This window comes from Rhinoraja longicauda, chromosome 5 (assembly GCF_053455715.1).
Source record: "Rhinoraja longicauda isolate Sanriku21f chromosome 5, sRhiLon1.1, whole genome shotgun sequence".
NCBI classification, from domain to species: Eukaryota; Metazoa; Chordata; class Chondrichthyes; order Rajiformes; family Arhynchobatidae; genus Rhinoraja; species Rhinoraja longicauda.
In genome coordinates this window covers 37,324,014-37,341,242 of record NC_135957.1, presented here as the reverse complement: position 1 = coordinate 37,341,242, position 17,229 = coordinate 37,324,014, and the positions used below count along the sequence as shown (strand labels likewise).

Below are 17,229 nucleotides of genomic sequence, written 5' to 3'. Positions count from 1 at the left end.
GCACGGACTTGGAGGGCCGAAAAGGCCTGTTTCCGGCTGTATGTATATGATGATATGATATGATGATAACTCCATGCAAAATGGTCAATTTCCCACCAAACTAGAATGCTTAATTGAATGTTGAATAAATTTCTATAGTGCCATTTGAAATTATAACCCAATATATCCTCCTAACTTGTCCCACCTGTTAAAGTTCTTTATAGGTGCTAAAAATCTTTGCACCATCAGCTGGAGCAGTATTGTAAATATTTCATTGAACATTTCACTTTATCACTTTGATATTTCTTTTCATCTCAAGATGTATAATGCAGTAGATTTGCATCAGACCAAATGTGATATAGGATCATACAGCAAATGATTATGGTCTAGAATGCACTGCTGAGGTAGTAGCAAAAGGAAATTAAATTGTGTATCTATGGGGAAATTTTCAGGGCTCGGGGGAAGGCAGGGATTGGGGCTAACTGGATAGTTCTTGATGAGAGCCACCTTAGAAACGGAATAGCATTTTACATCTAAAAGTGAGTGACTCGTCTGTTCGAGCAGAGTCAAAAGTTAACACATTTTGTTCTCACAAATGTTGGATGTTTGTGTCTTGCTCTAGTACAAAGCATTCGTTCATGATATTTAAACCAATAATAGTATGACTTTTGCCCTTTAACTTAAATCAATTTTGGTGGTAGTGGCAAGGCCAGTGTTTATCAAGTGGTGATGGTGAGCCAGAACCATAAATTGCTTCCATACATCTACTTTGTCAAAACTTAATTGGAACTCTACCTCTTGTTCTACATGCTAAAATAGAATTTTAATCTCTTTCATTGCAAATAGATTCTTGGATAGGGACAAGCATATAATAGCCTGGCTGCAAGGCTCATAATTAATTATAGTAGAACATCTTTATTCTTTAATCATTTTGCAATAAAGACCATGACTGTTTCCCAAATGATTGAGCTTGTGTGTTGATCATTGGATGTGTTAAGGACATGCAGGTCTTCCTGAACATTATTTTTAGACAACAGAAGGTGGCAGAGTCTGTCATCTTCTGATATCTACTATAAATGTCTTCTGCACCCTCGCTAAAGCATACACATCCTTCCCATAATGGGGTGACCAGAACTGCATACAATACAACAAAATGACCTAACTAAAGTCCTATAAAGTTGCAGCATAACTTCAGTCTCCTGACTATAAGACTGAAACAGTGGCTAGCCAAGGACAAATAAATGGCACACAGTTGCTCAACCAACCATATTCTGGGGGTCATTATTAACCACAAACAGAACTGACACTCACAAAGGTAGCTACAAGAACAACTCAAAGATTAGGGCCTTACAGCAAGAGATTTGCTTAATATTACTTTTTATTATGGTATCTACAAGGCACAAATTAGCGTAGTGATGGAATATTCTTGACTTGCCTGGCTGAGTGGAGTTGTTATAATACTTGAAGTTTGACATTGATCAGGACAAAAAACTTGATTAGCACTGAAAATTAACTACAATAATTACCCATTGACCATTACCAAGACAAGAGTAGCATGGAACAGGCTTCTTGGTTGACGTTATTTCAATAATGCCCAATCAAATACCCGAAACTCCTTTGTCACCAATTCTAGGACCTTAAGACTATATTTAAATCTTAATGTCATAATGGATAGGCATTATGGAACCAAAATAAAAGGATTTGGCAATATATAATGACCACTTTACAACAATTGAATGGGGTTAGGAAAGAGAGAGATTGATTGAACATGGTTTGACAGCACTGGGGCCTGTACTCACTGGAGTTTAGAAGTATGAGCGGTGGACCTCATTGAAACTTATCGAATAGAGTGGATGTGGAGGACATTTCCACTGGTGGGAAAGTCTAGGATTAGAGCTCAGCCTCAGAATTAAAGGACGTTCCTTTAGGAAGAAGTTGAGATGGGATTTCTTTAGTCAGAGGCTGTGGAGGCCAAGTTAATGGATATTTTTTAAGGCAGAGATAGATATATTCTTGATTAGTATGGGCGTCAGGAGTTATGGGGAGAAGGCAGGAGAATGGAGTTAGGAGAGAGATAGATCAGCCATGATTGAATGGTGGAGCTGACTTGATGGGCTGAATTCTATCACTTATGACCTTGCGGCTAGCTTTCCATGTAATTTTTAGATAAATTCTATTGATTGAAGTTTGAATTTCTGCTATCCATAATTTGTATTTAAACATTTTTTAATTAGCTTAAAATAATTTCATAATAAAACTACCTGAAAGATTAGTTTAAATGAACAAAACAAGATTAAAGAGGACTTGGTTAAAAAGCATAGTATTTAAATAGCACCTTTTATTCTCTGGATGTCTAAAATAATATTTAAACAGCACATTGTCATTTAACGTACTAATATCTAGGTTTTTCAAACATTATTGGTTAATAGTAACTTTTAAAAAAATGATCCATATTATTGAGTCATTCCAGAGCAATGTATCTAAATTTGTTGAATAATTCTGAAACCCAATTTTACCTTGCACCTCAGACGAATAAATCATTTTTTAACAAAAAGCATTTATGATATCCACAGGGGATGACCGGAGTTTATACAATCCATTTGAAAATAATTGCACCAACGCCTCTTCTCCCCACCTCCCAAAAAAAAGCACAAATACTGGTTACAGAATAAAGTTTTCTACATCAGCATAATGCATTCATGTGTTGCACAATGATAAACAAGAGTAGGTGATTAACTTGTGCTACTCAATTCTGATTGTAGACCAAAGTCATCTGTTTGGTTGACCTCTGTCATTACAATTATCACTAGGCTAGATGGTCATGTTATCCTGTTCATGTGTAGAAAACTTAGGCTTCTCTGATCAGCAAGTTCTGCAGGCAGTATAATTGCAGCCCTCCAGTCACTTTCCTGTTGAAAGCTGCCAGATGGGTACTGGCTGAGATGAGAAGATAGTTATGGAAACCAATTCTAATTAAAAGTGAAAAGATGAGCTTGCCTTAACCTGTTAGTCATAGTAAACTCATTAAAGTTTCTGTGAATTGCAGATAGATTTTAATAGTCATCTTGGTCTGTATGTAGTGGATCGACCAATTGCAACAAAACCCTGTCTGATTTTCATTTGATTTGGATATATATAAATGTGTAAGCGACTAAGACCTGGTGAAGGTGAACATAGAGTTTTTTAATTTATTTGACAATAAAGCATCTTCAGGAATTGAAAATTCTGTTTTACTTAAAATGCCAACACCATAACACAAGTACAGTTGGATCCTTGTTTATTTGGGTCTAATGCATCATTTGCTGAAAGCATAGTCAATATTTTAACTATGGGCAGTCACTAGAAATGGAGAGTGCTGTGCATGTAGTTGTAATGGTGTAGCAGTTATAATTTGCTCGTGATGAGCTAAACAGCACTTGGAGTCTGAGGAGGTTACCGTGGACACATATGAACAATAGTTTTTTAAAAAGCTTAATTATTCAACAAACCGACCAAATGCGACGTTGTGCTACTGTGAAAAGAGAGATCAGTGTTAATTAAAAAATCCATTGGGAGAAGGAAACAATGCAAAGAATCTGGATTAATCTGAACAAACTTGGGCAGTTTACACCCGAGCGGTATGACCATCGACTTCTCCAACTTCAGATAGTTCCTCTGTCCCTCTCCTTCCCAGTTCTCCCACTGTCTTCCTGTCTCCTACTACATCCTATCTTTGTTCCCCCCCCCTCCCCTGACATCAGTCTGAAGAAGGGTCTCGACCCGAAACGTCACCCATTCCATCTCTCCTGAGATGCTGCCTGACCTGCTGAGTTACTCCAGCATTTTGTGTCTACCTTAAACCTTATTACCAGGTCTTCAGCAAAATGTTGATCTTATTTCTTTCTCCGGATGGAATTTTAAATTTTAGCCAACAATGCAGAGAAAAACTTAACAATCACTCTCCAAAAAAAATAATTTACACTTTTGGTTTTGAGAATTATTGTAGTCAGTCAAAGAATGAATTTACAGCTTCAGAACAGTGTGGCTAGTAAAAAATACCGGAGATTTAAACATTTGGGTTCAATATTAAAATACCTAATATAATAATTCACCACTTTAAAAGCTGTGGCAATTCAGTATATGAAACATCGCTTAAAATATATAAACATTCGGATAACTCACACTTTCATCCCACTGTCTTAATGCTAGAATAATTAGACACTAACCTGAATATTGTGTTTGTGAAACATGGGTCTACAAGCAACAAAAGGAAACTAAATTATGGAGGTAATGAGTTTTGTATGGCTGATGATATTAAAAAGGGCAATATTGTGCACAACAGTATTTACGACAGGTAAATCTGTGCACACATTTTTCTGGGGTACATTCAAAGATGGCATAGTCATTGTGTAGATTAAGAATTTGATGGAGGCAGAGGAATATTTGTGCCAGGTATAATATGTTCTCCTTTTCCATCAATAAGAGTGTCCCACTGATCAAAATCTCGCTGAAGACCTAGAAAATAAAATATGTTCAGATTAATTCAGAAACAATTATTCAAGGGTAGACTTTCAATTTGTTATGTAGGAAGATTTGTCCATATACAAGGGCTCAAGGGAGACGGAGGAACTGAAAGAAATTTGCATTAGGCGAGAAATAGTATTGGGTACACTGATGGGACTGAAGGCTGATAAATCCCCAGGGCCTGATGGTCTGCATCCCAGGGTACTCAAGGAGGTGGCTCAAGAAATCGTGGACGGATTGATGATCATTTTCCAATGTTCAATAGATTCAGGATTAGTTCCTGTGGATTGGAGGGTAACTAATGTTATCCCACTTTTCAAGTAGGAGCGAGAGAGAAAACGGGGAATTATAGACCAGTTAGTCTGACATCGGTGGTGGGGAAGATGCTGGAGTCAATTATTAAAGAGGTAATAACGACGCATTTGGATAGCGGTAAAAGGATTGGTCCAAGTCAGCATGGATTTATGAAGGGGAAATCCTGCTTGACTAATCTGGAATTTTCTGAGGGTGTGACAAGTAAAATGGATGAAGGAGTGGATGTAGTGTATCAAGACTTTCAGAAAGTCTTTGACAAGGTACCACACAGGAGGTTGGTGAGCAAAATTAGAGCACATGGTATTGGGGTAGGGCATTGACATGGATAGAGAATTGGTTGGCAGACAGGAAGCAAAGAGTAGGAATAAACGGGTCCTTTTCAGAATGGCAGTGGAGAATGGAGTGCTGCAAGGCTCGGTGCTGGTGCCACACCTATTTACAATATATATTAATTGGGACGATGGAATTAGAAGTACCACTAGCAAGTTTGCGGGTGACACAAAGCTGGGTGGCAGTGTGAGCTGCAAAGAGGATGTTAGGAGGTTGCAGGGTGACTTGGTCAGGTTGAGAGTGGGCAGATGCATGGCAGCTGCAGTATAATAATGTAGATAAATGTGAGGTTATCCACTATGCAGTGCAGCATAGGTTCATGAGGTTAATCGCTGGGATGGAGGGACTGTCATATGAGGAAAGATTAGAAAGTCAAGGCTTGTATTCACTGGAGTTTAGAAGGATGAGAGGGGATCTTAAAGAGACATATAAAATCAATAAAGGACTAGACAAGCTAGATGCAGGAAAAATGTTCCCAATGTTGGAGGAGTCCAGAACCAGGGGAACCAGTCTAAGGATAAAGGGGAGGCCATTTAAAACTGAGGTGAGAAGAAACTTTTTCACCCAGAGAGTTGTGAATTTGTGGAATTCTCTGCCACAGAAGGCAGTGGAGGCCAATTCACTGGATGAATTTAAAAGAGAGTTAGATAGAGCTCTAGGGGTTAGTGGAATCAAGGGATATGGGGAGAAGGCAGGCACAGGTTACTGATTGTAGATGATCAGCCATGATCACAATGAATAGCGGTGCTGGCTCGAAGGGCCAAATGGCCTCCTGCACCTAGTTTCTATGTTTCTACCTGCACCTACAGGAATAATTCTGGAATTGTCACTTAAACTTGGAACTCCACAGGAGGTGCTTTTACTATGATCCTAGATATTTAATGCACATATATGTGGTGTCATTGAATTTTATACCACTGATTTAACATAAACATATTTTCTATTGGAAATACAAGTTTTAAAAAGATTTCAAGCAAAAAAGATCAACAATGATCACGTACTGTATATCCAAAGCACTGCACACGGAAAAATATTTTCCTTGCTGTTCTTTGATTGCAATCATCTCACCATTCCCATTGTTGATGCTTTCCAATCATCTCTAAAATAACTGTATCTAATACCTGGAATTATAAAACTTGATTCCTATGTTTTATATTTCAATACGAAGTATGTATTATTTACTTACCTAAGTGCCTTTGCATAAATGCTAAAGCAGCTTTGTTGCTAATATCAATTGCTATATGGGGATCTATTGTTCCTTTCATCCCAAACATCTTTCCAATTAAATTGCCAGTCAAAAATGTAAAATCAGGGAAACTCTGGTGAACTGTTCCCCTGTGAAGAATTGAGTAAAAAAAAGATTCAGTGCACCAAATTAAAGTATAATAAATTTCATATGTGTCTGTTGAGGAAACTAAAGAACCTGGGGAAATAACAGTCTGCAAATAACTTTATGGTTCTCCAATTCATTTGACATCAAAGCCATCAATTTTTATTATTTGTAGTGTTTCATTAACGCATTCGTTCACTGAATCATAATTGTGCAAGTGACTTGAGATTGTTCCAACTGAATGTGCATGAGAACCATTGGTAAGCATTAAGTTATTAATTGCATTTTCTTCAGGAAAACCTTTACTGTCAATCTGGAGAGTGTAATGGATTCAAATAATTAGGAAAAAGACAGTTTCTATAAAGGTAGATTGGACTTTTTAAGAATGCATAAAGAAACTCTCAAAATACTACAGATCAAATTTCTTTTCTGAAGTGGTGGGAATTATGAAAGAGGGTGTGGCCCCAGAAGACAGGGGTGAATTGCAAATGTGATACCCTTATTTTAACATGTAGGTAATCTGCCCCCTCAGTGACATGGGAACTTTATAAAGACAATACAAGACAAATTTAATTGAGTTGTTTAGGCATTGGTTTACTTCTAAGCAAAATGGACGTTTCTCACCCTCAGGATAACACAAAATAATTCCATGGAAAACAGGATGGATGTCTTGCCTTCACAGAAAACTGGTGTATAAACTAAAGCGTATTTACCAAACAGTAGACTTTGTTAGACTCATAAAGGAACCAATTGCCTTCACTGCTGTCATCACTGACCTAAATTATCTCAGTCAAAATCAAAATTGAGTCACTTTAACTGTTTGTCTTACTCTATCCCATTTACGAATCTGCTCCACTGTATGGGATTATTTTTGTCTCATCATTGGCATTGCCTTCATGCACCATGCTCCCAGGTTGTCTCAGAGCTCTTGCAGCTTAAAATTCACCTCAGACTGGTTAGTCCTCTTTGCTTTTTTGTTTATTTTTACCTTGCATCTCAGTAAAGTTCCTTTCTATATTAAATGTTTAGAGCCTCACACAAACAGATGTAATGCTAATTTAACAATAGCACAGATTAAAGCTCAAATGAAATATTTAATGATAACTCATACAACAAGTAATAATTTTGATTTGTTTGGGTTTTTGGAGATACTCTGTTTACATTTTCTACTACTGAATTATGTTATTTTGTAAACAAAATTGCATTTATGTTCCTTTTGTTCTTGAACACCTCAAAATGCTTCATGATCTTCAATTGCATCACTATTTTATACAAAAGCCCGTTTATTTACAGGAGTTAAATGACCAGATACATACCCGATTTTAGAGATGTGGTTTGAGGGCTATCTTTGGTCAAGACACTAATAAAATACCTCTGCTCTTCTGCTATTGCTATTTCTTCTGCTTTGACATCCTTCATGCCTATTGGTAGATGGGTTGACATGAAGTGAGTTTTGATGGTCAGGATTGAATCTGGGTCTTTGGCGCTGGAAGGAACAACTTTACCGCTGTGCCACCCTGACAGTGAAGCATCTCCTATCAAGTGTACTACTGATTCATATTATTCTAATGCGCTCCTTAACATCCCAGCAACATTCTACTATATTTGATCGGTCTTTCCCGGCTTTATCTTGCACTAAATGTTATTCACGTTATTCCCTTTATCATGAAACTATATACTGGATGGCTCGAAGGTAATCATGGATTGTCTTTCCACTGACTGGTTCGCATGCAACAAAAGCTTTTCACTGTACCTCGGTACACGTGACAATAAACTAAACTCCAGTATCTTTTCACCCTAGACAACAAAAACCAGAGCCTCGAACTTGTTTTTTTATTTACTCTGGCTTAGATTCCTGGAGTTTGATTTAAACTTCTGGCTGTTACTGCAAAACCACACTGAAACTTACATTTTTGCATACAAAATTTGTGAAGAGAAAGGCATCACTTGTCTGGCTCAAGATACCAAGGAATCAGTTACACTTTTTATTCGATAGGATTCTTTTTTATATTCATTGATTGATATGTTTGGTTGGCAAATTCAAAAGCAAGAAATAAAACAATTCAGAGAATTTGAGCCTATGTAGGGAGGAAAATTGGAATATTGGAAAGAAAATGTATATTAGCAAGCTGCTTCACAGTTCAATCAAATTTCCTCCCACTGACATCTTCAACATATTTTCTTTTGCAAGTTATTGTTAACAAAGCCTCTTGTAAAAATACAGAAAGATGTTTGGTTCAAAGATTTGACGATATTATTCTATTATTTTTAACCTTCGATGTGTTCTATAAACAATTGGAAATATTTTTAATTTTGCAGACAGTTAAACTAGGTAATATAGCTCAATAACTTAATTTACCTTCACTTGCAGTTACTCACATTATTGTTATCATCTTTCGTTGTATGGTGCTTGAATCAAGTTCTTTAATTTTCAGAATATTTGTAAGCCACTGGAATTTTTCTGAGTTGATGAACAATATTGGCTTCTGTATCCTGGTATGTATGTCATCTTCCAGTGGGAACATCCATGCATCTAATGCCACTCCGCAACTGCGCATAGAAAAATATATACAGTGCAATTAATTTAATGAATACAGCTGAGATGCACATGTTTGGCAGCTATTTAACAAACACAATTTATTAACAGAATGAAGGACACAAAATGGTGGAGTAACTCAGTGGGTCAGGACTGCAGGAAACTGCAGAGAATAATGGATGTAGCCCAGTTCATCACGCAAACTAGGCTTCCCCTCCTCTTCGTCACCCCCCCCCCCCCCCCCCTACCAAATGATACACTAACCGATCCTCCCATAAGTTAGCATGCTATCCCCATCTCCCAACCTCTCGTTGTGGATCTTGCACTTTGTTAAGTCTGCATTTTCTCTGTAACTGAAATGTTATAACAACACTGTTCTGCACTCTTGTATTTTTCTCTTTGCACGACGTCAAATTTAGGTATTGCTTGATTGTACTCGTGTATAGTATGATTGGACTGGATAATACACAACACATTTTTTTCACTATATTTCAGTACATGCAAAAATAAACCAATACCAATAGAAGTAGCGCAGTCAAAAACAAAGTGGTTTACTTTGAATCTGATGGAAGTAATAAGGCCTTGATTGGAGTTATGTTTATAGTTGTGGCATTCGAAAGGACTTATGCAGGTGTAGAAATGATTTACTAGATTGGATCCAGGGATTAGAGATATCAGTTGCAAGGTTAGTTTGAAGCAGCTGTTTTGGGTGCAAATTGGTGTAAGAAAATTTGTTAGACATATGCAAGATCTTAACAGGTATTAACAGGGTAACTAGAGAGAAGCTGTTCCCATTCGTGGATGTTCAAGGGCCACGGACAGAGATGAATAATGAAGAACAAAAAGATTCAGGAGAATATGAGACAATATTTATCTTATGTTGACAGTAGTTATGATCTAGAACTCACTCACTGTTAGATAGGTTAAAACAGTCTAGCAAGGCAAATTGTAAGACACTTAAAGGGCTTGAAGAAATAATTTTCAGGGCTATGCAAAAATAGCTGATATATACTTTGACAGCCTTCCCGCACATTCCGTGACCCCAGCAATCTTGGTGTCATCTGCAAACAACTCATCTGTGTTAATGTCCAAAAGGACACAAAGTGTCAGAGAAACTCAGCAAGTCAGACAGCATCTCTGAAGAACATGCAGAGGTGACATTTCCTGTAGAGTCCCATCTTCAGACTGATTTCAGAAGATAGCTGGAAAAGGAGAGAGAGGCATGACAAGGCCTGGCAGGTAATAGGTGGACACAGGCAAGGGAGGGTTTTGATAGACAGATGGTTGGAGCAAAAGCTAGAGATAAGAACATTAGGTGTGAGACAGGTTTGAAGAGTTGCAGATTGTGAAGCCAGAGGGAGGAAAGTAGCAGGTGGGGTGGAGGGGAGAAATAAGTGGGAGTCCAGGTGATGCATTGCGGGGCCGGGGGGGGGGGGGGGTACGGGGGACATTGAATTTGAGAATTCAGCATTCATACCATTAGGTTGTAAACTACACGAGTGGAATTTAAGGTGTCGTTCTTCCAGTTTGCATATAACCTCACTCTGGAAACAGGTGGCCCAGGACATAAAGGTCAGCGTGAGAATGTGATGGTGAGTTAAAATGGTTAGCAACCAGGAGGAGATCCAGTAGGCCTTAGCAGACCAAAGGCAAGTGTTCAGCGAAACAAGCACTGTCTACACCAATATAAAGGAGACCAATACATTAGCATAATTTAGAGATCTTTGAAGAGCAGTTGATGAGCTGGAACTATACTGCAAAGGACCAAGTGGAGCAAGGGATACAATCTGGTGAATGGTTTCCTTCTGTGTTCATAGTATCAATGATACTATGGTTTACCCCACTTTCTCTCTCCTTCCTTTTTGCTTCCTCATCTCGGTCTAATGATCCCATCACAATAACTGATCAAGGCTTATTGCACGGTCTCAGTTGCTCAAACAGGGAGCAGAGAAAGACCAGTGAGCATATTAAGAGATAGGAGTCACCATTTTGAGTAAAGGTAAAAATTATTTAAATATTAAACAATTTTCTGAGAGTTATTGTTTACACACACTTACATCGTTTAGCCTTTGGGGACGTTTCTTGACAATCATTGAACTAAAACATTAACTCAATTTCCTTCCCACTGCAGATGTTACATGGCCTGTGTATTCCAAAGTATGTTTATACATTCTAGTAGTCCAACATCTGCAGGATGTATTTTGTTTTAAAGAAGATTACGCATAAAAAGTAGAGCCTATTTTTCTTTAGTCAACGTGATGATTTCACTATCATGTACACTGTTTATAAGTGTTAAATAAATATCCTGTAGTTACAATCAAAATACAATTTATATAAACATTAGGCTGAATGTAATATTAGGAATATGATAGAAAGATATTGCCACAGGTGGGAAATTAAATGAACCAAATTTTGCTTTTAAACTGAACACATCACATTCATCATGAGGTCATTCTTGTTTACATTAACCAACTGCTGTGTACTCCATTTACTGAACCAAATAACTTTACAAATTGAGAAACAAAATTATAGGTCAGGAATTGGGCAAATTTATTTCATTCGGATTAGAAATGTTATGAAACATAGCCATAAAAAGCTGCCTATTAACCAAGAATTACTGATATTTTCCATGAATAGTTTCACAGTATACAGACCTAGATTTATCAAGACTTACCCAAATCGAAGCTCCTTGCTAAGTGAATCAAGAACTGTGGCACCACCAAATGAATGGCCCATAATAGCTACTTTACACAGATCAAGACAATCCTACAAAAAAAATGGTCACATTTATAAACTGAAGTTTTTGTATTTTCCTTTGAAATAACCAGTTACATTTTTGAATTTGATAGTTTATAATCTATGGTCAAAACATTGACTTCAATGCAATTCCCCAACTGTCTTAAGAGATCTGATATTTTCACAGAACATGTGACAAAATGTCTAGCTAACTCAGATTATTAGTCTATATTGTTTTAAATGCAGACAACCTGTGGAATCAATCTATCTTCGTGATATCTCAGAACCTGACAAATCCCTGCAGTTCAAGAATTTCTTGAAGTTCAAGAAGTTCATCAATCTTTTACCCAGCTCAACAGAGTGAACACAATGCACCCTGCTTAAACTTTGCTTTACCTTTAATAGCTATTTGTTTTACTAAGCTCTGGACATCTGTTTAATATTCACTGCCAGATCGTGTTAAATTATAAAGCATGTAAATTGAATAGTAAGCCAATCCCAGGCCCATTCATATGAAGCCCGAGATACAACATAACTGGGTATTTCTTTTAATAAACGTACATTTTTGACATTTCATGGCATAATGCTGAATCTTAATACTTATCTTATTTACCAAACAGATTTAAAAGTATGACAGTGACATTTTGGTGCAGATCAGAGGGAGAGGTGGAGATGATCAAAAAATATATTACAAGGCAAGACAACAGCCATGATGGTCTTGTGCAAAATGAGGAGCAAGAGCCAATAGGGGTGCAAATGTAGGAAACACCATGCAGGTACAAGAGACAATATACATCTGCATGAGAAAAGTGAATATCCATTGATAATTTGCACAGTCCATTGAACAAAATTGCACAAAAGGAAATTATATCTGGGTGGACGTGATACAGGGGCCAGATGTACTGAAATAATGCGACATTTTCAAACCGGTAGATATCTATTTAGCCTGCCCAACGTCTCCTCACAAGCCAACCTGCTCATTCCAATCACTAGTCAAGTACTGTTTCAAAGACATTAAAGACAAAGAACTCCCTGGAGAGACTGGTGCTCACTCACCTGCGTCCCCTGGTTAAATCCTACTAGGGCCCCCTGCAGTTCGTTTACCAAAGAAAGATTGGCGTTGAGGACCCCATCATCCACCTGCTCCATCGTTCCTATGCTCACCTGGATAAGCCGGGAAGCTCTGTGAGAGTAATGCTTTTTGACTTCTCTAATGCTTTTAACACCATTCGGCCTGCACTGCTAGGGAGCAAACTGACGAAGATGCGGGTGGATGCTCCATTAGTGTCCTGGATCACCAACTACCTGACTGGACGACCACATTATGTCAGGCTACGGAACTGTGTTTTGGACATGGTGGTGAACAACACAGGGGCCCCACAGCGGACGGTCCTCTCTCCCTTCCCGTTTACCATCTACACCTGGGACTTCAGATATAACTCCGTCTCCTGCCACCTGCAGAAGTTTTCAGATGACTCTGCAATTGTGGGCTGCATCAGTGAGGGGAGGGAAGCCAGATGCAGAGGTGTAGTCAATTACTTTGTTGAGTGGTGTGGGCTGAATCACCTGCAGCTCAACACCGGCAAGACTCTAGGAGGAGAGGAACACCCCTGTTCCCTGTCACCATCAATGGTGTGATTGTGCAGTTTACCAGGGAGAACAAATACCCTGGCATGTACCTGGACAGTAAACTGGACTGGTCCAGGAACGCTGAGGCCCTGTACAAGAAGGGACAGAGCCGGCTGTATTTTTTGAGAAGGCTCCGCTCCTTCAATGTCTGTAGTAAGGTGCTGCAGATGTTCTACCAATCGGTTGTAGCCAGTGCCATCTTCTTCTCTGCCATGTACTGGGGCAGCAGGGCGAAGGCTGCGGATGCCATTAGGATCAACAAACTCATCAGGAAAGCTGGCTCCATCCCAGGGACAGAGTTGGATTTATGGGAGGTGGTCTTGGAGGGGAGGATGCTCCTCAAATTGCGGAGCATCCTGGACAAAACAGCTCACCCACTCCATGACACACTGGTCAACCCGCGTTCCTTCAGCAACAGACTGGTTCCACCAAGATGCAGGACAGAACACCACTGGAGGACCTTCTTTCCTGTGGCTATCAAACTTTACAACTCCTCCCCCTTCAGTTGTGGGGTAGAGACTGACTCAACCCTCCCCCCCAATCTTTGCACATTCCCCAAGCCTTTCCACTCCTCACTTTAATGTCATGTTTCATGCATTTTGTGTTTTTATGACTGTTGGCAGATCAATTCCCCTCAATAGACAATAGGTGCAGGAGTAGGCCATTCAGCCCTTTGAGCCTCCTGGGATAAATAAAGTTAAACATAGAAACAGAGAAAATAGGTGCAGGAAGAGGACATTTGCCCCTTCAAGCCAGCACCGCCATTCATTGTGATCATGGCTGATCATCCATAATCAGTAACCTGTGCCTGCCTTCTTCCCAATCCCTTGATTCCACGAGCCCCTAGAGCTCTATCTAACTCTCTTTTAAATTCATCCAGTGAATTGGCCTCCACTGCCTTCTGTGGCAGAGAATTCCACAAATTCACAACTCTCTGGGTGAAAAGGTTTCTTCTCACATCAGTTTTAAATGGCCTCCCCTTTATTCTTAGACCGTGGCCCCTGGTTCTGGACTCATCTAACATTGGGAACATTTTTCCTGCATCTAACTTGTCCAGTCCTTTTATAATTTTATACATCTCTATAAGATTCCCTCTCATCATTCTAAACTCCAGTGAATGCAAGCCCAGTCTTTCCAATCTTTCCTCATATGACAGTCCCTCCATCCCAGGGATTAACCTCGTGAACCTACGCTACACTGCCTCATAGCAAGGATGTCCTTCCTCAAATTACGAGACCAAAACTGCACACAATAGTCCAGATGTAGTCTCACCAGGGCCCTATACAACTGCAGAAGGGCCTCTTTGCTCCCATACACAAATCCCCTTGTTATGAAGGCCAACATGCCATTAGCTTTCTTCACTGTATGCTGTACCTGCACACTTACTTTTGGTGACTGATGTACAAGGACACCCAGGTCTCATTGCACTTCTCCTTTATCTAATCTGACACCATTGAGATAATAATCTGCCGCCTTGTTTTTGCCACCAAAGTGGATAACCTCATATTTATCTACATTACTAGACCAAGTGGACCCGTTGGGCCCAAACCTCTCCTGCATTGGCGCAGTACCCTTTCCTCTTCCCTCCCCCTCCAACCCCCCCCTTTCTCTCCCCCCCACTCCATCCCTCTCAGCCTCCCTCATCTTCCCTCCCTCATCCTCCCTCCCTCCTCCCCCCTCCCTCTCCTTCCCTCCCTCCCTCCCAAGGAGATAAATACAAAAATTTAAATGTGAATAACTTAAAAAATATAACACCGATTTCAATGAAACTTCTTCCATTAGCACCAAAGGGATGACGGTGAGTAAGGTGGGCTTAAAATTGTCGCTCTATCGTGTACCGTTTTGGCTGTAGTTCAGGAACAACCAAACAAACAAATGAGAGTTTTAGTATATAGATAGATACTGCATCTGTCATGCATCTGCCCACTCACTCATCCTGTCCAAGTCACCCTCAACCTCCTAACATCCTCTTCGCAGTTCACACTGCCACCCGGCTGCAAACTTGCTAGTGTTCAAGTCAAGTCAAGTCAAGTCAAGTCAAGTCAAGTTACTTCTAATTCCATCATGCAAATCATTAATATATATTGTAAATAGTTGCGGCCCCAGCACCGAACCTTGCGGCATTCCACTCACGAACGGCCTGCCATTCTGAAAAAGTCCCGTTTATTCCTCTCTATTGAACATTGGAAAATGATCACCAATGCATCCACGATTTCTAGAGCCACCTCGAGTACCCTGGGGTGCAGACCATCAGGCCCTGGGGATTTATCAGCCCTCAGTCCCATCAGTCCACCCAATACTATTTCTCGCCTAATGCAAATTTCTTTCAGTTCCTCTGTCTCCCTGGATCCTCTGTCCTCTAGTACACCTGGGAGATTGTTTGTGTCTTCATTAAGGATCCGAACTCTTCTTCCATTTCCTTGTTACCCATAATAAGTTCACCCGTTTCTGCCTTCAAGGGACCCACATTTGTCTTTACTAATCTTTTTTTCTTAACATACCTAAAGAAGCTTTTACTGTCCTTCTTTATATTCTTGGCCAGCTTCCCTTTGTACTTCATCTTTTCAGCCCGTATTGGACGTTTTATTACCTTCTGTTGTCCATTGAAAATGTCACAATCCTCTGGCTTCCCGCTACTCTTTGCTATGTTATACATCTTTTCTTTTAGTTTTATTCCATCCCTAACTTTCCTTCTCAGCCACGTTTGCCTCTTACTCCCCTTAGAATCTTTCTTCCGCTTTGGAATGAAATTATCCTGCATCTTCTGGATTATGCCCAGAAATTCCTGCCATTGCTGTTCCACCATAATTCCTGCTAGGATCCTTTTCCAGCACACCATCTTGTACCTTTCCAGAGATAAAAGACTCACGTACGCCATCACTATTTTCTGTAAATTGCAGTCACGTGATGTAGTCTAAATGTATATTGTTACTTCAAGTGCTAAATTGGTGGAGTAGAGATGAGTATATATCAAAAAAAGGGGGAAAAATGACGTACAAAATAGCTAAAAACAGGTATATATCATGCTTGTGGTTTAAATAAAAACAAATATTGCTGGAAATACACAGCAGTCAGGCAAGATCTGTATTAAGAAAAACAGAGCCACCATTACAGCTGAGATTAAAATAGAAAATGCTGGGAACACTCAGGTTAGGCTGCATCCATGGAAAGAGAAACAGTTAACATTTCATCAGATAAAGGTCACATACCTGAAATGTTAATCATTTCACTTTCCACAGCTGCAGCCAAACCTGCTGAGCATTTCCATAATTTTCTGTTTTTATTTCCGATTTCCAGCCCCTGCATATTCTTCAGAACACAGGGCTTTCTTAGTTCCAAGGTAGATACAAAATGCTGGAGTAACTCAGCGGGACAGGTAGTATCTCTTGAGAGAAGGAATGGGTGACGTTTCGGGTCGAGACCCCTCTTCCTTAGCTCCAGCAAGTTGCGCTACACTAATTATTTATGAAATAATCTGCAGGTTTCATAAAGTTCAGTTCAAAATACTTAATCAGTATTTTTATGTGCAAATCTCGGGCAAAAAGTTTTAAATCTTCACATGTACATGTTGGCTCAGAATTTCCATTTGATGGCAAGTTGACAGTGGTAACTACAGGCCTATTGAAATTCCCAATTACTTTACATAGTTTGTTCAACAGAACTTGTCGAAAGGGAATGGGTGCTTTGGATGTTCCAGAGGATTTTGTGTAATATTGACTACACTACATTCTCTCTGGGCTGAATATCCTGTTCGTGTGCTGTTACGTTCAGTGTAATTTTATTATAGTCCCTTTAGGTGAACACTGCAGTAAAACGTGTGTCTTGATGCATAAATCATACATTTTCTGCTGCTTTGATGTATAATTAAGAA

The 17,229-nt window shown here is 39.3% G+C and overlaps 1 protein-coding gene across 2 annotated transcripts in view; it reads right to left on the bottom strand.

The window, feature by feature from the left end:
- Positions 1-1,398: 1,398 nt before the first annotated feature.
- pla2g7 (phospholipase A2, group VII (platelet-activating factor acetylhydrolase, plasma)) overlaps positions 1,399-17,229 on the bottom strand; it is a 54,572-nt gene continuing 38,741 nt past the window's right edge. For both annotated transcript variants that reach the window (XM_078400112.1, XM_078400113.1), the window contains exons 8-11: positions 11,668-11,759; positions 8,837-9,007; positions 6,314-6,462; positions 1,399-4,473 (exon numbers count right to left, since the gene is read on the bottom strand). In XM_078400112.1, coding sequence (XP_078256238.1) covers positions 4,373-4,473; positions 6,314-6,462; positions 8,837-9,007; positions 11,668-11,759 — 513 coding nt within the window. In that variant the 3' untranslated portion in view covers positions 1,399-4,372. The remainder of the gene's footprint in view (positions 4,474-6,313; positions 6,463-8,836; positions 9,008-11,667; positions 11,760-17,229) is intronic.